This window comes from Lepidochelys kempii, chromosome 1 (assembly GCF_965140285.1).
Source record: "Lepidochelys kempii isolate rLepKem1 chromosome 1, rLepKem1.hap1, whole genome shotgun sequence".
In the NCBI taxonomy this organism is placed as follows: Eukaryota; Metazoa; Chordata; order Testudines; family Cheloniidae; genus Lepidochelys; species Lepidochelys kempii.
The window spans coordinates 96,380,683-96,405,139 of NC_136380.1; the positions used below are offsets into that span (position 1 = coordinate 96,380,683).

At 40.3% G+C, this 24,457-nt stretch overlaps 1 protein-coding gene across 1 annotated transcript in view; it reads left to right on the forward strand.

Moving 5' to 3' along the window:
• GPC6 (glypican 6) overlaps positions 1-24,457 on the forward strand; it is a 1,111,975-nt gene that overhangs the window by 811,950 nt on the left and 275,568 nt on the right. Inside the window, exon 4 of the mRNA XM_073347752.2 lies at positions 20,565-20,730. Coding sequence (XP_073203853.1) covers positions 20,565-20,730 — 166 coding nt within the window. The remainder of the gene's footprint in view (positions 1-20,564; positions 20,731-24,457) is intronic.

Consider the following 24,457-nt stretch of genomic DNA (forward strand, 5'->3'; position numbering starts at 1 on the left):
CAGGGGTGAAAGCAATTTAAAGGACTTACCGGTATGCCGGAGTCCTGAGCAGGGGGCATGACCTGAACCAGAAGAGGTGGAGCCTTTAAATCCCCGGGCCCTTTAAATCACCACCCGCCCTGCCTCCGCTACCCAGGGGCTCTGCCAGTGGGGCTCTGGTGGCAATTTAAAGGGCCTAGGGCTCCGGCCACTGCCAGGAGCCCCGGGCCCTTTAAATTGTCGGCCTGAGGAAGCCGGTCCGGTCCAGCATGGTGTACCGGTTCTTGCCGGTATGCCGGACTAGACCAGCTTACTTTCACCTCTGGTCCTGGAACCCACAGGAGGAGAGGCAATTCTTGATTTAGTCCTAAGTGGAGAACAGGATCTGGTCCAAGAGGTGAATATAGCTGGTGGTGGGGTAAACACCACAGCAGCCTAACACAGGAGCATTCAATTTCGGAAAAGGGGACTACTGCACAAAAATGGGGAAGTTAGTTAAACAGAAATTAAAAGTTACAGTGCCAAAAGTGAAATCCCTGCAAGCTGCATGGAAACTTTTTAAAGACACCATAATAGAGGCTCATCTTAAATGTATACCCCAAATTTAAAAACCTAGTAAGAGAACCAAAAAAGGGCCACCATGGCTAAACAACAAAGTAAAAGAAGCAGTGAGAGGCAAAAAGTATCCTTTAAAAAGTGGAAGTTAAATCCTAGTGAGGAAAATAGAAAGGAGAATAAACTGTGGCAAGTGAAGTGTAAAAGTATAATTAGGAAGGCCAAAATTTTTGTGAAGAACAGTTAGTCAAAGACTCAAAATAATAGCAAAAAAAAATTTAAGCACATCAGAAGCAGGAAGCCTGCTAAGCAACTACTGGGGCCACCAGGTGATCAAGATGCTAAAGGAGCACTCAAGGACAATAAGGCCATTGCAGAGAAACTAAATGAATTCTTTGCATTGGTCTTCACAGCTGAGGATGTGAAGGAGATTCCCAGACCTGAGCCATTCTTGTTTTGGTGACAAATCTGAGGAACTCTCCCAGATTGAGGTGACATTAGAGGAAGTTTAGGATCAAATTGATAAACTAGACAGTAATAAGTCACCAGGTCCAGATGGTATTCACCCAAGACTTCTGAAGGAACTCAAATGTGAAATTGCAGAACCACTAACTGTGCTTTGTAACCTGTCATTTAAATCAGCTTCTGTACCAGATGATTTGAGGTTAGCTAATGTGATGCCAATTTTTAAAAAGGGCTCCAGAGCTGATCCTGGCAATTACAGGCCAGTAAGCATGACTTCAATACTGGGCAAACTGGTTGAACTTATAGTAAAGAACAAAATTGTCAGACACATAGCTGAACATAATTTGTTGGGGAAGAGTCAACAGGATTTTTTGCAAAGGGAAATCATGCCTCACCAATCTACTCAAATTCTTCGAAGGGGGTCCACTGGATATAGTGTACTTAAATTTTCAGAAAGCCTTTGAAAAGTTCCCTCACCAAAGGCTCTTAAGCAAATTAAGTTATCATGGGATAAGAGGGAAGGTCCTCTCATGGATCAGTAACTGGTTAAAAGATAGGAAACAAAGAGTAGGAATAAATGGTCAGTTTTCAGAATGGAGAGAGGTAAATAGTGGTGTCCCCCAAGGGTCTGTACTGGGACCAGTCTGTTAAAGAGCTTATTCCTTCACTCTCCCACTTCCCTGGTCCTTCTCGCATGAACAGAAAGCAAAAATACCCAAAGTCCGAAGGTGCAAACAATTTGATGTTTATTGGGGTGAACTTCCAGCAAGCTTAAATCCAAGTTCCTTTTTCCTTATTTTCGAATCCCAACTTACTTCCTGTTTGTCCCTAATTTATATAGTAATATTCTTAGCTATACCTTACGAAAGCTTATGCTCAAATAAATTGGTTAGTCTCTAAGGTGCCACAAGTACTCCTTTTCTTTTTGTGAATCATTCTACTGAAATTTAACTAACAAATCCTAACATATTGTAACATGATTAGCTAACCAGTTATATCCCACCACTTAATTAGTTTACACCTAGCAAAATTAATTATACAGCAGACAGAAACAATCACAGAACCAGACAGAGACCATGCCAATAAACAATAGCAAAGTGGGAACTATAATGACAAAACAATACAGAAGTGAGGATTTCACAACTAAATCTATAAAGACGTAAGAAAAGGGGTACTCACTTTAGATAAGCTATTACCAGCAGGACAGTGGGGTGGGAGGAGGTATTGGTTCATATTCTCTCTGTATATATAAAGTCTGCTGCAGTTTCCACGATATGCATCTGATGAAGTGAGCTGTAGCTCACGAAAGCTTATGCTCTAATAAATTGGTTAGTCTCTAAGGTGCCACAAGTACCCCTTTTCTTTTTGCGAATACAGACTAACACGGCTGTTACTCTGAAACCTGTCAAAGACGTAAGAGTTTCCCAGCTGTGTCTATTGATAAGTGAGTTCTTACCAGACAGAAAACTATCAACCTAAATTTTCTTTTACATCTTCTAGGCACTTCCCTTTCTCTGGAGGTGATAGGCACTATCAGGACAGGATTGTATTCCTAACAGCCCAATAGCACCTTCTTTCAATGTGACTAGTTTGGAATGTGAGGATGTGACCGGTCGCTTCCCAGCTTATGGCTGCCTCTGTCGCTTAGCCAAAGGTCTTAGCCTAAGAACAGGGCCTCAGACTGTCACAGTAAGAGAAGGACCTTACACTGGCAGACAGTGATTTTGATTTTCTTTTATACCTCTAACGCTCTCTGGAAAACATAATCCCAACTATATATATAAAATGATGGGGTCTAAATTAGCTGTTATCACTCAAGAAAGAGATCTTGGAGTCATGGTGGACAGTTCTCTGAAAACATCCACTCAATGTGAATGTGGCAGTCAAAAAAGCTAACAGAATGTTGGGCATCATTTAGGAAGGGATAAATAATACATAAGACAGAAAATATCACATTGCCTCTATATAAATCCATGGTATGCCCACATCTTGAATACTGCAGGCACATAGGGTCGTCCCATCTCGAAAAAGTACATTGGAATAGGAAAAGGTTCAGAAAAGGGCAACAAAAATGATTAGGGGTATGGAACAGCTTCTGAATATGGAGAGATTAATAAGAATGGGATTTTTCAGCTTGGAAAAGAGATGACTAAGGAGAGATATGATAGAGGTCTATAAAATCATGTTGGGCATGGAGAAAGCAAATAAGGAAGTGTTATTTACTCATAACATAAAATCTAGGGGTCAACAAATGAAATTAATAGGCAGCAGGTATAAAACAAAAGGAAGTATTTCTTCACACAATGCATGGTCAATTTGTGGAACTCTTTGCCAAAGGATGTTGTAAAGGCCAAGACTATAACAGGGTTCAAGAAAGAATTAGATAAATTCATGGAGGATAGGTCCGTCAATGGCTATTAGCCAGGCTGGGCAGGGATGATGTCCACAGCCTCTGTTTGCCAGAAGCTGGGAATGGTCGACAGGGAATGGATCACTTGAGATTACCTGTTCTGTTCATTCCCTCTGGGGCACCTGGCATTGGCCACTGTCAGAAGACAGGATATTGGGCTAAATGGACCTATGGTCTGACCCAGTACGGCTGTTCTTATGTTCTTTGCTGCTCCTGGTGTATTTCATTGTTTGTAATTTTGTAGCTTTGTATTATTTTCATCAGCACATGAGCACTAGCAACAGGATCCTGGGAGTCTTGAAGGCACTGTGTCCTCCATTTTATTATTCCTTCTGGTATGGTTATGATGGGAGACAGTACTGATGTTAACTTAATTATTTGCCATCTAATTTCTGTTTCAAATCTAACCTACTGGACTACATCTCCCATGATGCACTCTAGTAACTCAAACAGACCCTGATTAAGAATCATCAATTTTCTCAGAAAATTCCAGTTTTGTAGAAGGCACATTATCCACTGAAAAAATATGTCTGGAAAATTCGCACCCAGTTCTAGCAACAAGGTAGCAAATGTGAGAGAGCTATCTCATTGTAAAATCCTAGCAAAGACAGATGGTAGTTTTACCTCAGTAAAGCTGACCTCTGGCCCCAGTTCATGAAAAGCATCAGTATTCAGGAAATTACTTTAAAGGTAAGCTTAAATTCCATAGATTTAAGTTAAGCATGCACTTTAATGTTTTTCCTGATCAGGGATGAACATAAGCACATGCTTAAGTTCTTTCTAGAATGAGGATGTCTGTGCCCCAGTTTCCTTGTCTGTATAATAGGGTCAAACAATTCTTTCTTGCATTGTTTCATTTATTAATATTTGTCAGGTACTTATTGTAGTGATGAGTTCCACAGAAATCTTTAGAAATAAGGTCATCCAAACACAAAGTGATTCTATTAGTCAGTTCTGATTTTTATCTTCTGTGGAAATTATTTTGGTAGCTCAAAGTTTCCAAAGTGAGAGAACACTTAATATCTGTTTTGTAAAGTATTTAATTCACATATTTCATTTGGGAAAAGAAAAGAGCCTTGTATAAAGTTAAAGATGGATGTCATGCAGAGCTCACAAAATTCTCTATTCTCTATTATAGTTTCTCTGTGCAGAGCAAGTGATCAGATACATCACTGGGTAATAACAGACAACATCTATCAGTGATGATGATAATACAACCATGTTTACATGAAAGCATATTAATTAAATTCTCACTTGTAATTCATAAAGAATTACAGCAACATATTTTACATAAATGAGAGTTTTAATAGTATGCATCCTTCTATTTAATAGCAGTCTTCATTAGTAAGATTTCTGGTAAATTTGACTTGCTTTAGTGGCCTATTTAATATGAAAGCATGAAACTTGAATTAAGTGGCCACTTGAGATAAGACCAAATATTATGTATTAAAGTGTGGTTCTACTCTGAAAGTGGCTTTGTAAAAAGTACATTGGGGCTATAGGGCATGTAGATCTTCAGGTGGTCGAGGGACATCTATCTACAATACATCACCGGACATCTGCAATATCAGGAGGGATGAGCTGGAGTGTTGATGAGAGCCGCTGTCGGGAAAGTAACTGAAATACTTCCCTGATGGATTGTATTTTCTAAATAGACAACCTACCCTAAATCCTCAATTACCGAGGGACAATCATCACTCATATATTTGCTTTCCACCACCAACTCTCTGTATAACTTTTCATGAGTGATGTACCCAAATACTTGGATGCTAATATCTAAACTGTATTGTTAAATTTATTCACTTAAATTTGGGTTACTGCTGATTATGCACTATATGTATCTTATGACCTTTAAAACAAACTGTGTATTTGTGGATAATCTAAGCACTATACCCAGATGTACACACCCTCTCTTTTCTTAACCTGTGTATTATATAATTTTTTAACATTCGCTTTTAATACAACTTTTTAATTAATTTTTTCTCTCTCTGGTTTCCAGAACAATTTTGCTCAGCTTTCAAGTAAAAGACTTCTTTTTTCTAACTTCCAGCCACTCAAGCTAACCCTGGTTAAGAACTGAAAATGGAAATGAAATTTTTGTGGGATTATAGAAATTTTTTAAGCATTTTGGTTTTGCTCATTTTCAAAATTGGCAGGTTTTGTTTTTCAAAATTTTCTGCAAAGTTTTAAACATTTTTATTTTTGAAATCTATTTTCTAAAATCATTTTTTTTAATTTTACATGAGAAAATTTCCACTTAACTTCCTCGTCCCCATGTGACTAATCTGATTTATCAAAACTAGCAATGCAAAATCAAAAGCTAAAAATGACAAACAAATGCAGAAGAATGAACCACTGTCTCTACAGCCTGCACAGACTGCATGATCCTCGTGGAACATACATACCACTTTTGCATGGCTCACCTGCACCACTCCTGCTTAAACTCGAAATGGGAAATGACAAACCACTCTGAAAATCAACAAGTCCTACTGGTCCTGGGGGGAAGGCAGGCAGCACTGCAAGGCCTGGGGGTGAAGTGGGCAGGCCGTGGATCCCTGTTGGTGCTGTGGGAGAGTGTTGGCAGGGCTGGCAGGCGCCCTACCTGGCTCTGCATGTTCCTGCAGCTTCTAGGGAGAGGGAAGGCCAGGGGGCTCTCTGCGCTGCCCCAGCCAGGAGCTCCAGCTCTGCAGCTTTTCTTGGCTGGGAACCGCAGCCAATGGGAGCTGTGGGGGCAGCATCAGCACTCAGCAGGGAGCCCCCTCTCCCCTCTGCCTAGGAACTGCAGGGACATGCCAGCTCGTTCTGGGGAGTGCCCCTGAGGTAAGCACCACCCAGCATCCTTGCCTCAGCCCTGAGCCCCCTCCCACACCCAAACTGCCCCAGCAGAGGCCAGTGCGGCTGGCCCAGGGACTGCCTGATCTGCTTGGGCAGCCCCAGAGCCAGCCACACCAGCTGTTGCAGAAGTCACAGAGGTCATGGAAAGTCATGGAATCTGTGACACACAGAGCTTTGCTTATAGGTAATAAGTTATCCTGGTTACTGGATGATTTATCAGAATGGGAAATGACTGCCTAGGAAGGAGTACTGCGGAAAGGGTTCTGGGGGTCATAGTGGATCACAAGCTAAATATGAGTCAACAGTGTAACACTGTTGCATAAAAAGCGAATGTCATTCTGGAGTGTATTAGCAGGAGAGTTATAAGCAAGGCATGAGAAGTAATTCTTCCACTCTAGTCTGAGCTGATTAGGCCTCAACTGGTGTATTGTGTCCAGTTACCAGCCAATGGCAGCTGCAGGAAGAGGCACAGGCTGGCCCACTTCCCACAGCTCCCATTGGCCAGGAATGGCAAACCGCGGCCACTGGGAGCTGCGGGTGGCTGTTCCTGTGGACGGTCAATGTAAACACACTGTCTCATGGCCTGACGGCGGATTGGCCTGACGGGCCATGTGCGGGCCACAGGTTGCCCGTCACCAGTCTAGATAATACTTAGTTCTGCCATGAGTGCAGAAGATAGGACTAGAAGAACTCTCAAGGTCCCTTCCAGTCCTACGGTTCTATGATTCTAACACTATTTTCTTGGCCATGCTAGCCAGGCATTAACCTATAAACACATAGGCTAAGACTTCAGTATGCAGCAGTTTTGTGATGGTAACTTCTCTACAGGACAGTACATGGACACTGAAAATGAAGAATGCTGTATATTTTGCTTTGACATCTGCTTGAAGCAGCTTATGAAACTTCTGTTGTGTGACCTCTCCAAGTGCCATCCAGGACGGCAAAGGAAAAGAAAACAGACGGTTAACAAAGGAACAACTGCTACTAATGAAACCAAAAAAAGCTATTTAAAAAATGTATATTATGTTGGCTGAGACTTTACGACATTCAACAACTTTCATAGCGCATTTCTTATACTCTTAGGACTCAGTCCTATGAGGAGCTGGGCATCTCCCTCAACTCTCACTGACTGCTGGTCAGTTCAGAGTGTTTAATACCTCACAGGATTGCTAAGGTCCTATTTCTTTAGTTTCTCTTCTCATTTAGATGTAGCAAATGTAATAGCTGATAAATAATCCCCTAGACAATTCCACAAAAGGAGACAGATTTAGGAATTTTGCCATTCATATGACTTCAGCTGATGTGAAATTAGATACTTACCGTTACACTATCTAAACTAATTGGAATAGGTTTTGGCCTTGAAATGCCTCTGATGCTGTCCTCTTGAATCTTCTCAATAAATAAACATTTTAGCATGATGAATTTTTTTTAAATATAGTTGTTACTGATGTAGCTAAAATAAGAGCATTAATATAAGAAGGAAAAGTAAACAAAAAGTTCATTAGAAGCCAAGCTGCAGTAGGTATAAATCTTCCTGTCAGATGTTTCATTGAATTCACTCATTCATTCACGGATGTTATGTGTAATGATTATCCTGCATACCTCTCCTGGCATATACATATAAACAGAACAATACCAATAACATGTAAGGAACAGGAAGAAAGTTAATTAAAATTTTCCCTTTTCTTTGTTCTCTTGGAGTTTGATCCAAACGCTTGGAAGCCTGCAGTGTTCTCATGGGACATTCTATGTAGTGTTCAACAGCAGAGAGTGGCAAAGACTATCAGACAAACATCTGGTTGCCCACTGTCCCCGTCCATACCTGGCTCAACACTATCTAGATCCAAGCGGCTGAGCCTAGACAGGCACTGGGATCAAGATGGATAGTGGGACCTGTAATCTCCTTGGCCCACACTTTTATCAAAACTGAGTTAAAGATGAGGGTAAGCATTTTCATATAACTCCATAGACCAGTTTATCCTGGCCTTTTGTGCAATACAAGAAGCAGCTGTAACTGTTTTTATTTTGTTTTGTTTGTTTTCCAATCAAAAGATCCTACTTATTGTATTGATTTTCTTCAAGGGGAAGGATTATCAATCTTCTGTGCTAAATTACATATGTTAAGTACTTGGAAAGGTTTGGAAGAATTTGTTTAACATTTTAGAAATGAAAAAGGCTCCCTTCATGTGGATTATCATTCCTTCATAGGTCTCTTTATCCAGAGTGTAGTCAATCCACAAGTACCATCTACCTGTCTGGTCACAGATTCAAGTTACTTTAAAACTGTAAAAATGGCACTAAAAGGATTTTCTTAATCAAAACTGTAGTGAGAGATGAGGAGCAGAAAAATCTTCTCTGTATAGGACCACAAGGTCTCACTTAGTAAACAAAAGCCAAGACAAAGGAGAAAATTTATCACCTCTCTCAGCATTCTTGCCAGCAAATTAAAAACATATGGATTGGATGAATGGACTATAAGGTGGATAGAAAGCTGTCTAGATTGTCGGGCTCAATGGGTAGTGATCAACGGCTTGATGTCTAGGTCGCAGCCGGTATCAAGCGGAGTGCCCCAGAGGTTGGTCCTGGGGCTGGTTTTGTTCAACATCTTTATCAATGATCTGGATGATGGGATGGATTGCACACTCAGCAAGTTCGCAGATGACACTAAGCTGGGAGAAGGTATGCTCTAAGGTAGGGATAGGATACAGAGGGACCTAGACAAATTAGAGGATTGGGCCAAAAGAAATCTGATGAGGTTCACAAGGACAAGTGCAGAGTCCTGCACTTAGGGCAGAAGAATCCCATGCACCGCTACAGGCTGGGGACCGACTGGCTAAGTAGCAGTTCTGCAGAAAAGGACCTGGGGATTACAGTGGATAAGAAGCTGGATATGAGTCAACAGCGTGTCCTTGTCAAGAAGGCTAACATCATATTGGGCTGCATTAGTAGGAGCATTGACAGCACATCGAGGGAAGTGATTATTCCCCTCTATTGGGCACCGGTGAGTATTGCATCCAGTTTTGGGTCCCCCACTACAGAAAGGATGTAGACAAATTGGAGAGAGTCTAGTGGAGGGCAATGAAAATGATTGGGAGCAGGGGCACATGACTTACAAGGAGAGGTTGAGGGAACTAGGCTTGTTTAGTCTGCAGAAGAGAAGAGTAAGAGGGGATTTGATAGCAGCCTTCAACTACCTGAAGGGGGGGTTCCAAAGAGGATGGAGCTCAGCTGTTCTCGGTGGTGGCAGATGACAGAACAAGATGCAATGTAGCAGGTCTCAAGTTGCAGTGTCGGAGGTCTAGGTTGGATATTAGGAAACACTATTTCAATAGGAGGGTGGTGAAGCACTAGAATGGGTTACCTAGGGAGGTGGTAGAATCTCCATCCTCCATCTCCATCCTCCGGCTTGTGTAATTTTTTACAAGTATGTTGATTTATGACTGAAATAAAAATATAATTATTTATACATGCAGGAATTAAGGGGAAAGGAAATTGCTTTGTCAGCAAAGTCTCAAATAAGCTAAGAACATCTCCCCTCCCCCCCCACCCTTTGTATCATGGTAGACCTTTTTTGGACAAGAATCATTACATCTTTTAAAAATGAAGATATGTTGTATACATGAATTCTGCTGAATAAAATTTATTTCATAGAGCAGTCCTGGAAGTGTTTGGAGAGGGAGAAAGTTTTAGTGAACTGGAAAGACTTTCCTGGCTTCTATTTTAATGCTAAGGTTATTGTCAAGGTTAATTCAGAATGTCAAGAAAGTGTGACTGTGACAAGATTTAGTGATGACATAAGTACAAATTAATGCAAGATCAGTGGCAAGACCATAGATTCTTATCATGGGATCCTACTGAAATGAAATTATTTAATTAGACTTTCTTACACTATAAATGGTTCCTAGAATAGAGTGCTCTCATCTTGTATGTTTGCAGTTCCATTTTCACTTTTCTTTTGCATTCATAATTGAGTAGAAAGACTGTGGAGAAAAAGTTGAAAAATGATACAGGCAGGTAAGAATAATTTCATTTGTTAAACTTGACATGCTGTCATTTCCCTGGTTAACACAGGCAAATAGATATTTTTCTCCCTTCCATTCTAAAGACACCATGGTCTCTATGATCTCCTTCTGTATTTTATAAAACATGGCTTGAAATTTTTTAAAGATTTTTCAGACCAGAGTTTGGGGGGTTTTGACTGAAACAAGTCAACACACAATTTTCCTGTTCTGTTTAGGTTAAAACATTGCTGCTTAAAACATTGTCTTCATTGTGGGGTCTCAGTCTCCTATGGCTAACATATATAAAGACAATTAATAACTGGAACCTTAGCAAGCCTCCTATTGAAAAGTCAACAGGAGTATCCAAGCTTGCTTGGTTATTCACAGATATTCAAATGGTAGAGTTAAAGACCTTCATCCACAGAATATTTAAAATCATTGTGGTAGTCTTGTACATCTTTGTTTCACCTTATTCTAACTCAAAGTTTTATTGCACAAAGATGAGTGAGAATATATTACATAATCATTCAAGTTAGCAGTTTGTAAAAATTTGAAGTCAGCATTGCGTTGTGGATGAGAGAGCACTGTCAAGAACACTGAAATTCAGAAAGGCACAGATTTTAAAGTTAATGCCCCTATGCGTTTCAGAGTTAAGGAGAACCCAGACCTTTGATATTTTTCATTTTATTGTCTGATATGTAACATGTAGAAATGGGCAGAAGCAGAACTTTTTACATCTGGATTAGGGTTTGGCTTTTCAGAGGTAGACAAACTCCACATCCCGTTTGTTTCATTACTGAGTACAATGGGACCCCAGTTCTGGTCAGGTCCTCTGGGTGCTACTGCAATATAAATATTAAATAATATTAATTGTGTTCAAGGGCAAATCAGGAGTAGGGTCAATGGCACTAAATCGCATGAAGTGTTCTCGAGAGATTTTGGCCAAACCTAAACTAAAACAAGGAAAAGCCATTTTTTGTTTTGGATCAGACCCATAACCGGAATCCTAGCAGCACATGTGATTCCATATATTTCAATCTGAATGTTACCCCAATTCATCCCACCCTATTTCAGCAAGGTTTACAGTTGCAGTTTCCATTTTGGCTCATATCTGTTTCTTTTATAGTGTTTGTGTCCAAAACAGATGCTAAACAAAAGCATAAGATTACACAATGTCAAAGTGCAGTAAATGTACTATTTGAAATAGACGTTTTACATTATGCAGACTAATGCATAATCCAAACAGAGAATCCAGTGTTGTTTAATCCATGACATCCATTGCCCTTCTGTTTTCCTCATATTTAGCTATAATTTCTATATGAAAAATCAGAATGGTAGAAGACTTCTTAAATAGGCTTCTGTAATTCTGATAATGGCTTTCTAACTCTCTGAGTATTTGCTAGTCAGACCTTGAAAAATATTGAGTGATAACCCAGTTCACAACATTTTCATTGGTAGTTTAGTATCCTTGATGAGTCGTTATTAATAGTACTTTTTTAGTAGTAAAATGAAAGATAGTGTCCCTACTCCTCTTTCTTACTATTGGGTATGTATTTTATATATGACTATATATTTAAGCATGTATTTTCAATTACAGTATCAAAGACGGAACTTGTGCACTAAAATTGCATAAATAATATGTCAACAATTATTGTAACTGTCTTTCACTGGCCATAAAAGTCCAGGTTTAAAGGAGTAGTTTCTAGTTTGTCCTTCAGAACTCTTGATCATTTCATGGGTTGCATTGTTTGTTTGTTTGGAGCTACCTGCTATGCCTTGATGTCCATCTCTACTCAGCCTGCTTTTCTTCTGCCTTGTGTGTGTGTGTGTGTGTGTGTATATGTATATGATGGGTTTTCAGTTCTCAAAGCCAGGAAAAGTTTTGTTTGTTTCCATATCTCAAGAAGGAACAAAATCATTGATTTCACAGCTTTGTAAGCTGTATAAAAGTATCCATTAAAAAGTGGGTGTGGTCACAACAGAAACTGGGCAGATTATAATGGGAGCCATCTCCTGTAGTCGCATGGCAGAGTGAAGTGTCTGTTTTGTTGTTTTTTTTCCTGTTAACTTAAATTAATGTGGAGGAGGTCAATCCTTTCTTCAATCTTTGCACACCCAGATCTCTTACTGGAATCAATGACAGTTTGGGATGTGCAAGGACTTCAGGATCAGGCCCATTGCAGATTCAGGCAAGTAACAAAATGGAACTCTGGACCGTATCGTTCACCTGGGAGACACATGCAGCAGGACCCTCTGTGAGCAGAACCCATCCTTCCTGTGCCGAAGGGGGTCAGTCACTTTCATGACTGCATTCTCTCCACTTCTTAAGCTCCACTGGGGCTCTCCAAGCCCACATTAGGAAAGGGGGTGAGGCCTGGGTGTGTTGGGGGTGAGAGAGGCCTTGCATTGGATAGGAGAGTAGTGTGGGGTTGGAGAATGAGGAGTACACAGAACACCCTCTTCCCATTCTGCCCCCAAAGACTTTACCCTAAAAGTTAATACAGCTCCAAGCTGTTTATCAACTAGTCTAATTTTAGGGAAATATTTTGTTGATTGAATCTTACCTTTTTACTTGTGGCAGCTTAGAGACTAACCAATTTATTTGAGCATAAGCTTTTGTGAGCTACAGCTCACTTCATCGGATGCATCGAAAGCTTATGCTCAAATTGGTTAGTCTCTAAGGTGCCATAAGTACTCCTTTTCTTTTTGCGAATACAGACTAACACGGCTGTTACTCTGAAACCTACTTTTTTACTGCTGCTTTCCTTTTTCAACATGAAGATCTGTGACCTGTCCCTTCTCCCGCAGCTCACCAGTAGCCAACTAGAGCCCTGATGGCACTGGAACTGGTGGTAGGGGACTGCCTATTCATCCTGTGCGCTGTGGAATTAAACTCATTGGGCACGTCCTCCATAGTAATGGAATGGCCTGGGAGGGAGCAGCGTATGGCCAATGGATCCATGAGTGAACTGAATCACCAGTCAAACTGCCCCCATGTTGAACAATTTCACTTCTGCTTTGTGGTCTGTGGAGAGAGCTCTATTGTATCCACCCAGTTCCTAAGGGGATCACTGGTCCTAAGTCCATCTTATTTAGACTTTGTGGAGAGAGGAAGTAGTTAGCTGGTCCTTAGCTATGCTCTTTATTCTGTGAGCTTTTCTAGCATGGAAACATTTGCTTTTTAAATTCTGTTGTGTGTAAGTTCTATGAAGTATTGTAAGTTCAACTTCTTTTTGCTTTAGCTGTTGCCTACTCCTTTTTAAATTTTGTTTACTCAGGGTTCATAGAGGTGTTGGAACAGGTATCCGTCAAACTGCACATTTGATGAAATTTGATTTGCAAGTCAATAGTGAGCCACTCCTGATATATGCATGTATATTTGTTTGCTCTATGGAACTGTTCAGTGGGAATAAGGAGACAACTCAGCCTGTTGCGGTGATAGAATAAGTTCCACAATGAATAGCACACTAAAAAGTGAACAGCTCTATGTAGTGTTGCTTACTTTCTGATTGCAGGAAACTGAACACTGTTGCCCTGCCCCTTCTCTGAGCGCCTCCCCCGCCTCATTCCATCACTCGCTCTCCCCCACCCTCACTCACTCACTCATTTTCACTGGGCTGGGGCAGAGATTGGGGTGTGGGAATGGTGCGGGCTCTGGGGTGGGGTTGGGGATGAGGGGTTCAGGTGCAGGAGGGATTTAGAGTGCAGGAGGGGGATCAGGCCTAGAGCAAGAGGTTGTGGGGTGGGTGAGGGTGAGGCTCCGGGAGGGATTCAGGGTGTGGAAGGGGGCTCAGAGCTGGGGCAGGGGGTTGAGGTGCAGGAGGGGATGTGGGCTCCAGGTGGCACTCACCTCAGGTGGATCCCAGAAGCAGCCAGCATCTTCCTCCAGCTCCTAGGTTGAGGCACAGCAAGGTGGCTACATTTGCCACACCAGGCAGATAGTGCCACCCCCGCAGCTCCCATTGGCTGTGGTTCCCAGGCAATGGGAGCTGCAGAGCTGGCGCTCAGTGTGGGGTCAGCACGCAGAGCCTCCCTAGCTGCCCCTGTGCCTAGGGGCCGCAGGGACCTGCCAGTCACTTCTGGGAGTCACGCGGAGACAGGGCAGACAGGGAGCCTGCTTTACCTCTGCTGCACTGCCAACTGGACTTCTAATAGCCCAGTCAGCGGTTCTGACCAGAGCCACCAGGGTCCCTTTTCGACCAGGCATTCCAGTTGAAAAACTGATGCCTGGCAACCCTAACTCTGTGTTTGCTTCTAATGTTTGTCAGTTGTCACTTGCATGGTGCTGTACAGGACACAGAAGACACATTACCTGTGCCAAGGAGTTTATTACTATATTGATATGCATGATGACATCTTCATTGAAAGTGATGTTATTACTTCACTGGTGAAGAAGCTTCTCCTACTTGTAATATACCGTTGTGGTTTTGACATGACTGAAACTTGTCTTTCCCCTTAAAAGGTTTTGAAAGAGGTTGTAGCATTGCAGCTGACAGCCCATGTATAATGGAGACCCTAATGATAAGGTAGCTTTCAGCAAGCTTTTTAAATAAATACATGCAGTTGAGAGTGCCTTTATGGTTTGACTGTGTTTATCTTGTGGTTCTGGAACCCAGATCTCTTGGCAGATTATACTTTTATGCCTTCTGTAAATTGTATTCCAGCATCTATTAGTTTTGACTGATCATAGCATGATTTATAAAAGTGGGTGAACAGAATAAAGACAAATAGCAATGGAATAACTTACACATATTTATTGCAAGGTAGCCATTACAGAGTGCACTACTGCACTTCTTCTATATCCCTAGCTTAACTTGTCCTACAGTTGTCATATGCTTGCTAGTGACAGATTCTGAGATCACTTACATTTGTGTAATCCTGTGAGCTACAATAGAATTTGGCACTTAATAAGGTCTTAAATCTTATTGATTTAAATGGGCTATGCTAGATATAACATCTTTCAATATTTTTAAGGAGAACTAGGAGAGGAAGGGCAAATACACACATGACTCCCTGATCATGGGCGCAGCTAGAGGCCAGCCCCCAGCATAATTAAGAGGAGTGTTAAGGCTGCTCTAATTTACTTGGGCTCATTAAAGCTCCCTAGGAACAGTTACACTGATGGGCATCACTAGAATGCTGAGTATTCCAGTTGCACCCTTTCACATGTTCATCATAACTCTGACATAGTTTTGCAGGGGACCATTGGGAGAACATGGAATAGAGCCAAGAGTCAAGATCCAATGAGGATGTAGCATACTCGTATCACCAAAACCTTGTTATCAATGGTGTCAAAGAACTAAATGGTTCTGCACACAGAAGCTTGATTTTTGTATATGACATGATGGAGCTCATCGCCCAATGAAACTAGTTTTGTCTGTAGTCATAATTGGAATTATTTTGTCTTAAATAAATATAGTAAAATGACAGAGTAGGAGAAAACAGAATCAAGACAATATTTATTCTTGTATATCCCACTGTTCAATTTTCACTCTTAACTTTTTCATTTATAAATTTGTTGGCTGTTTGGTTTTGATCCTGGTCAACCCAACACTGGTTGGGTCTATTCTCTTTCTCAGATTAGGTTACAGATGAAATTTCACGCATTTTGTGAGGGTGTGGTTAGTTTGGGGGTTTTTTTGGCCCCAAAATCTCACAAGAATGATTTAGATGCTAAAGAATCAGAACCTGAACCCTCGCTCAGATTAAGTCTTCAGCCTGAACCCAGTATTGAGCATGATCCAAATTTGAATCTTACAACTACCTCCTTGATCCATTTCTGATAGACTAGAATCTGGATATTACATATACAGCTGGTTTTCCTATTGCAAATATTTTTGAGAGTTCTGAACGTTTTCCCATTCCACATTGGGATGAAACTGATACCTCTGTAAATTTTTCAATGAAAATGAGAGCAACGACACTCCAGAATAGCCATTAACCCAGGGGTTGGGCCAATTAGCTGCAATGTGGGAGACCTGGGTTCAAGTCCCTATTCCCTATCAGACAGAACAGGAACTTAAACCCAGGTCCCCCCTCTGTTAGGCAAGCACTCTGACCACCAATATAGTAGCTATTCTGAGATGTTCTCATTCTCTTTTGAATTTCCATTCTGGATCTGAGAGATCTTTCTCAATGAAACTTTCACTGAATCCAGAATGTTCCCGCAAACAGTTTTGGTTTCAATTAATCAGCATTTTTCTGACAAGGAAAAGTTTTGTCAAAAATCTCCTGACCAGCTCTAATTATACAGGGACTTTCAACATAGCAATCATAAATGCTTGCAAGCTTCAGAAAGGTGTAATTGAAGCATATAATTGGACTGTCCAGAAATCTGGCTACTATTTTGCAACTTATCCATAAATAAGTGAAAACAGAAATATTTTAGCGAATCTGTGTCAATTAAGTAGGTTTTGAAATGTACGCTTCAGTCTGCTTTCCATTATCAGAAATCAGCAATAACTGGAATCAAATTTCAACTCAGAGAATTCATCCCCATTGGAGACTATGCATATTGCAAACCAGTGATAAAAAGTAAAAGCCAATTTAAATTTTATTAGCATTTATCCAAAAATGATAACAGCTGAGCTATTATTTCATAATGCTGGAAGTAATAGAACCATTTTGCTGTTACAATCCTCTTCTCTGTTAACTGGGTATTATGCAGCATAGATAATGATCTCTGAATTTTGACACGCTTAAGAGGTATGCTTCAGGTGCATGTTTTTCAGATTTTGCATATTGTGAAGCACTTTTCAGTTTCATGACTTCGATCCAGTAAAACATTCTCAGTAAAATCACATATTTACAGAAATATTAAGTTCTCTTTTGTGATGATGCACTGAACTTCACACACTTTTCTTTGCTGCCAGCAACCAAAGGCTACTATAGACACAGGTCTGATACAAAATCTGGTGCCCTCCTAATCTTTCACAGCTAAGGCAAGCGGGCAACCTCCTCGGAGGACCCTTCTAATGCTGTGTTGTGTATCAGCAAGGAGAAGGTGACCAGGTAGGGGATTTTTAAAAAATTGTATTTAAAAAATTAAAAGCTTAAATGACAAAATATGCAAATTTGCTTTGTTCTCTGGAGTACCCAAAACTGCAACTAAGTGCATTGCTCAGCAGCAATCTAAGCACATGTGCCATAAGCAGGTCATTCCAGACCATAGTCATCAACTTAAGGTGCACTTGTGCATCTGTTAAATATTTTATAATTGGTATTTATATTTACAAGTAGCTTTTGAGAGTTATTTCTAAACCTAAAAGTATGTAAATTTCTCTTCTTTGGCTTAGGGTCAATTACAATAAATTATTTTAAAAATCCCCTCTACCTCCTTCTCCATCAACATCAGTTACAAGAGGACTGGTAAAGGAAAAATCCAATAGCTCCCAAAAGCCCATTGAGGGTTTTAAATAATTCTGAATGGAAAGAATGATCTTTTGTTGACTGAAACTGGTCTGCAGACAAGAATTACCACATGGGAGAGTCTGTTTTTGAAGATGAGGATGAAGAAGAGAGCTTTGAAAATACATAAAGTAGAGATGGCCAGTGGCAAGCAAATTATTTATGGCTGCAATACCAGTTTCCAAAGATAAGTGCCTGATTTCACATGCTCATCACATTTCTGAAAAAAATTGTTTTCTAAAATGAACTTTTCCATGTTTGGTCTGTCTCTCAGATTTTAGAAAGTTTGAGCAAAATTCCCTCAACCATTTTTCATGACCATAGAGGAACCATAAAAGTTTATCTACAGTGTGTGTGGGGGGAATTATAGCCAAAACAGTTGAAACTTACTCTGAGCAGACCCCTCACTGGGGATTAGTGCTCTTGCTAGGTTTGGAGGACTAAAAATTAAAAATAAAGTTATAAATGATTGAAAAGACACCTTTGAGCATAATCAGCAGCATCTACTATGATTTTTAGCAGAACCCTATTAATGTAAAAGTGTCATGTAAAAGTCTCATTTAAACATACACTCAGCAGTCCTTCAAAAATCAGTGTTTTAACATCAGGGATAAGAGAAAATCAGACTTTCTATGGTTTTAATATTTGAAAGTTCATTACTGTGCTCTCTTCAAAATTCTGAAAAGCAGACAGCAGCATGGATTTCTGCCATGTCCCTGTGCTGGTCACCATTGCATGGGGAAATATATGTTTTAATCCATTGTGACAAGGAATCATTATTCTTTTTTTATTGTAATAGTTCCCAAAATGTGCTAAGCACTTTCTGAATAATAGAGGTAGACATAGTGCTTGCCCTGAAGAGTTTACGTTGTAATGGCAGATATAATGTAGAACAAAACAAAAACACCAGTCAGGGAAATAGGAGGGTGGGGATTTCAAAAATAAGGTCTCATGGTTATTTAGATATTGTGCACAAATCTTCTTTCAAAATACATTTCTGCATCTTCTCTTTCATCCTCAACAAACAACTAACATCCACTTCCCGTGCAAATTAGTAATTAATAGTGTGTATATATAGCAAAGAAACATTACTTAATTTAGACAATCACCTCTGGTAGCAATGGGTCTGATCCAAAGTTCATTGAAATCAATGGAATTCTTTCAAGTTATTTCAATGAGTTTTGGATAAGGCCCAATATGAATAATCCTACTGTGTTATGTCAGGTACATTAATGAAGTTACATCAAGAGGATGCTGTGCCGTTGTGATGCACTGGACATTTCTTTCAGACCACAAGTGGTTGTCACTCCCTGGTCTGGAACCTTGGGTGGTTCTGTGCTGCGTGACTTTGGCTCAGAGCCCTGACACCAGCAGCCTACTCACAGCACAGTGACCTCACCCTGGCTTCCACCAGCCTGCTTACTCCTTGCAGTGTGACGCCAACAGCCCTTCCAGACCTGAGTCTTCCCAAAACAGTCTCCTCTGCAGTGCTCGGTCCTGCTCACTGTAGCACTCACAGAACCTTATCAAGTTTGCTGCTCCTTGAAAGAGACAGTGCACAGCACCAGCCAGTTAGTTTGGCTGAGGATTTTACTCCTCAGTTTGAAATACTGCACTGAGGTGGTTGTGTAATAAAACAAGATTAAGTTTCTTAACAAAGAACAGATATTTAAGTGATACCAGGTAGAGGAATTGGGATAGAAACGGTTACAAACAAACAAAAGTAACAATACACTTCCACGACTGAAACCTAACTTTACAAACTAGAGTCTTTTGTTCAAAAGTAGTTTTCTTACCACAGTGCTTGGTAAGAAATTCCAGCATGGCTGGTCAGTCCTTAGCCAGGATCTAACACAGAGCCAAAGCGCTTGGGTTCTTTGGCTTCTCAGGTGAAGGATTATTATGATATTTCTCTGCTTTTATCCTCAAAGTTTATCTTTGTTTTCAAAGTCAGGAAGCCCTCCTTGGGGGCTCAGCTTGCTGTGTCCACCAGAGAGCTGATGCCATGTTAATTTTTACAGTCCCCTCCCAGTTGCTAGTTGATGGTTTGTTTTTACCTTTTATGTAAATATACTTCCATTGTCTCTCCTCGCTCAATTTACATTGGAGACACATTCAAGCAGGCAGAATGACATCCCTTTGTCTAGGGCAGGGCACCTGAAGCCCTACCTGCCAAACACCTTTTTCAGCACATATTTGTAATTCTTTATATGTTAACAGTACATGAATCACACAAGAATGTTAATGATCAGTGAATTACTAGTTTTCCAATGATCTATTAAAAGACACCTTTTAAATAAATATCCTGACATCAGTTGAGTTGGGGTTCACTGAGCTAGTCAGGTCAGCTGAGACTCACTGCTAGATACCACGGAGTGCCTTGCCTTCTGGCACTGGCTTCTCTTAGGGTCACAACTGCCCTTCCAAACTCTCTTTTTGGTTACTTGAGATAATGCCAAAAAAAATCTGAGTTTGGGAATTAAAGTGGTATTTGAAGACAGCAATGTAGTTCTGAAAAGACCTTCTGATATCCCATTTACACCTTAACAAATTTGAATATCCCTCCCTTCCTGTTGGAATCTTTCCCTTACCTTCCCGCTTACTCTTTGGATTTTTCCTTTGTTTTTCTTTGTTCATGTAGACGCTGTGCAGGAGATCTGGGGCTGAATTACACTGACGTCAAAATGGGAATGTTGACATCTATGTTCTTGGAAATCATTGATGTCGGCCAAATTAAGATAATTGGCAGTAATTGATTAGTCACACAGGAGGGTGTTAGTAAGGGTTAAGCTCCTGTCACAAACTGTCCTTTCTGCATCTACTGCCTGAGGAGCATCTCAGGTACATAGTATCTCATGGGATAGGAAATTTACTTCCTCCTTTTTCATTTCTACCACCCTTAAACTCCACAGGTCAGTCCAAACCCAGGGTGCATCCGTGCACTAATGAAGATGTTATACTGCCCTTACTGCAGAGGACTTCCCACTGTGAAACCTTGCAACAACTACTGCCTCAACGTAATGAAGGGCTGCCTAGCAAATCAGGCCGATTTGGACACTGAGTGGAATCTGTTCATAGGTAAGAAGGGTTTAAATAATTGGTGAAACAAGGAGATGATAACAAATATGTTTCGTGAGAAGTCCAGAAAAATACTACACCATCAGTATTTACCAGCGTGGAAAATGCAGCTTTAAGTCAAGCGGTAATTGAATATTCTCTCATTTTTTTAATCAAAGTTTGTGGCTTGTAGTAAGAAATTATTATTTTCCCCCCTCCCCCAGAGCTGTTCTTATTAAGTATATAAAGGTGTTGTGTGATGCTGAGGTTTCTGAACTGAATTATTAGAGGATATGCAAAGCATGTTGAAAAAGTTTTGGTTGAGGATGTGATAATATTTACATGAGAGTGAGAGAAATACTATGTATTAACTATGTGCTTGTGGGCTGAGCACCTGTTAGCAAGGTGTATCCATCTTGATAGGATGGATACACCTACATCTCTGCAATTTCTTAATTCCAATACCATAAGGAGAAAGAGCTTTTAAAAGTTACTGTTGCAGCAAATAAACTATTAGTTCAATGCTTTACTTTAAAATCATAGAAGATTAGGGTTGGAAGAGACCTCAGAAAGTCATCTAGTCCAACCCCCGGCTCAAAGCAAGACCAAGCCCAGCTAAATCATCCCAGCCAGGGCTTTGTCAAGCCAGGCCTTAAAAACCTCTACGGAAGGAGATTCCATCACCTCCCTAGGTAACCCAATTCCAGTACTTCACCACCCTTCTCGTGAAATAGTTTTTCCAAATATCCAACCTAGACCTTCCCCACTGCAACTTGATATGTGTTGACGTCTCCCTTTCAATATGTAGAATGAAAAAATATAAAGTGCACAATCAGAATCTTAGTAGGAACAGGGTGGAAAATCATCATTTAAGGAAAAGTGTGATTCCAATTTAATTTGCATAAATCTTTAGGGGAGTGTGCCAACCAAAAAACAAGTCTCCCTAACAACCAGCCAGAATTAAGATAGCTCTCAGAATTAAGCCCCAGCTCCCAAAAGGGTATTTGATTTCGTTTAGTGCAAGGACATGATGTATTAGACAAAGCAAATAATAGTGTGGCAAGGCAAAAAAAAATAGGTAGATATTTCAACCTCTAACGACTTTTCATCACTCTACAGACGTCTAAACTGGATTGCTATAAAACAGTGGTCCTAAAGCAAAAGACAAAACTTCTGAGTGTGACAAAAGAGAATAAATTCTGCCTCATGAATTTTAGAGAAACAATACCCTGAGCAAACACATTTTGCCTCATTTTAAACTGAACTGGATGGTGTGAGTTTGAAAGTTAGGCTCTGACATGCAAACTGTTGAATTTGCATTCCACTTAGAAGAGATGGCATAAAAAAGTGGGGAGGGGTGAAAAATGGAGCAGAGAGTAGGCAGAGTGAAAAAGCAGTACTGAAGGGATGATGATGACAATAATAAAGACTAGAGGGACAATCTAATGAATAAATAATAGATGGGCTCCACTTCTGCCAGTCTAATTTTATACATAGGACAAGATCATGACTCACAATATGCAGCCATGCTAGGAAGGGAGGTTTCTAAGATATGTCCCTTTACTCCCTTGGATTGCCCAACTGCATTGTGGGAAACAGCATGGTAAAGAATGTAGCCTCTATAGGATCACTACTCTCCAACCTGTGCAGATGACTGGGGAAATAGGCAGGCAGGGATGAAGAGTTGTAGAAGTCAACTCAGAAGCCAGACAAGTAAAAATAGAGTGGAAGGGGAAGTAATATGCACTTGGTAAAGATCTAGCACAGATTTTTACCCTTTGGAGCAAGAGAAGAATCATGGACCAAATTATGACTGCTGCTGGTCCCATCCCTGGAGCAGTGCAAGTATGTGCCTCCTGTCACTCAGGACTTGTGGTAACCCAAAAATCATACCCTTTTTGTGCATGGGGAGAGATTTAGTGTTTCTTTAATACATAATTGAAGCGTCACTTACAATGGAAAATTTTAAATGTAATTACTTGGCTAAAAAACCCAGCAATCACCACAATCCCAAATGGAATTAAATTGTGGGGTGGAGAGGATGAGGGGGCAGGAATCTCATAAATTCAGAATAGTTCAGCAAGCTCCCAAAACCAGATTGGCAAAGTTTCAAAATCTTGAATTCCACAAGGTTCACCAACCCCTTTAATAAAAATTTTAAAAAAGGGCTTGGCAGGAGGTAAAGACACTGATGGGAAGAAAGGTTTAGAAATAGCTAAATGGCTTCCAGGGTTGAACATTACCTGGAAAAGGCTGAGTGAAGAGCCAAAGACAAAGCCTAAGAGCATCATCTTCTCCAACAAATCGATGTGAATTGGTTGGAAATGCACTCCTCTTTACTCATTATTGCCCAAATGAAAAATATTTAGTGTTTTTATCATTTTAAAATAATACCTCATTTAGATTGAAAATGAAGTTTTAATTAATGTAGACACTTATGAAAGCGAAGAGCTGAAAGTAAAGCTTTTTAGGACTTGATACTGGATTCTCTCTCTCTCTCCTCTACATTAACCTCAGTGAAGTAGGTGGGTAGATGAGGGGAGAGAGAGGTATTTGGAAAAGGTATTCTGTTTTATCCCACTTTGTGAGAGCCTTGACAGCTTTGCTAAAGATGAAACTTCTTAACCCTTTCTTTTTGTGGGATTGTCATGCAGTGAGTTGCCTCTGCCAGACGGCTGTTGGGTGCTTTCTAATAGCACATGCAATTCCCTTAGTACGAAACACAACAAAACTTTTACTCACTGAATTAAAACGAACAGAAGCATTTTACAGCACCGCTGAGCTATGAAAGATTGAGAAGAATGCATGAGCAGTTTTTATGCCTGTTAATGTTAGGAACCATGCACTAGGAAAAAATAATTTTGTGCATTAACAGTCTCTGCTTAGGCAGATATCCCAAATGTTAGTGCATATTCGTACACAAAAGGCCAGTTTTGCTCTTCTAGTAGTTTTCATGCTGCAAGATCCTGCAAATGTTGTTGGTTGGAAAAAACTCTCCAATGCATTTGTGCCCAACGGGGCACCTTTTGTGGACGGGGCAGGATTTTCTAGCAATATCCCACGATTGCCAAAATTGTGACACCAAAATTCTACAAATGAAGAAAGGAATTGGGCTCTCTGACAAGAGGATGTCACATGGTCCATCTTGCTTATCAATACACAAGTTAAGGCAGAAATCACATTTATATAGCTGCAATAAATCCATCTACTTTAAAAGATTGGACGATTCAGATAGCATCCCCCAAACATCTGATGCTTTCCAGAATTTTATAGACTGTGAAAATTAGTAAGAAGGGATGTAGCTGCAGCATCATGAAACACAGATTTCATTACATTTTTCCTGCTTGTGTCACCTTAACCTGTATCCTTTTGATGCAACATTTTATTGCAAGTTGTTTTTTTTTTTTTAAAGAATTGCAAAATAAGAGCCAAATTTTGCCTTTTTTGCTCCAACAGAAATCCTATGGGAGATTTTTCCCGAGAAAGGATTTAGTAAGGGACAAGAAGCTGTAGCCATGACTAACAAAATAAATTCTATTTTCTGTTTGTCTAAATGACAGGGAAAGGATATAGGGCCTAAGAGGTCACTTTAAAGTGTATCAGTCACATTAGCTTTTCAAATGCTTGCTTTAAGGAAGTTTGATTTCCATGATGTGCCAGTTAGCAAGATTGCCCAAACTCTCATTCATTAAGCCTGACAAGTGAAATAGTAATAGAAAAAGTAATAGAACTGCACCAGGTCTGTCTA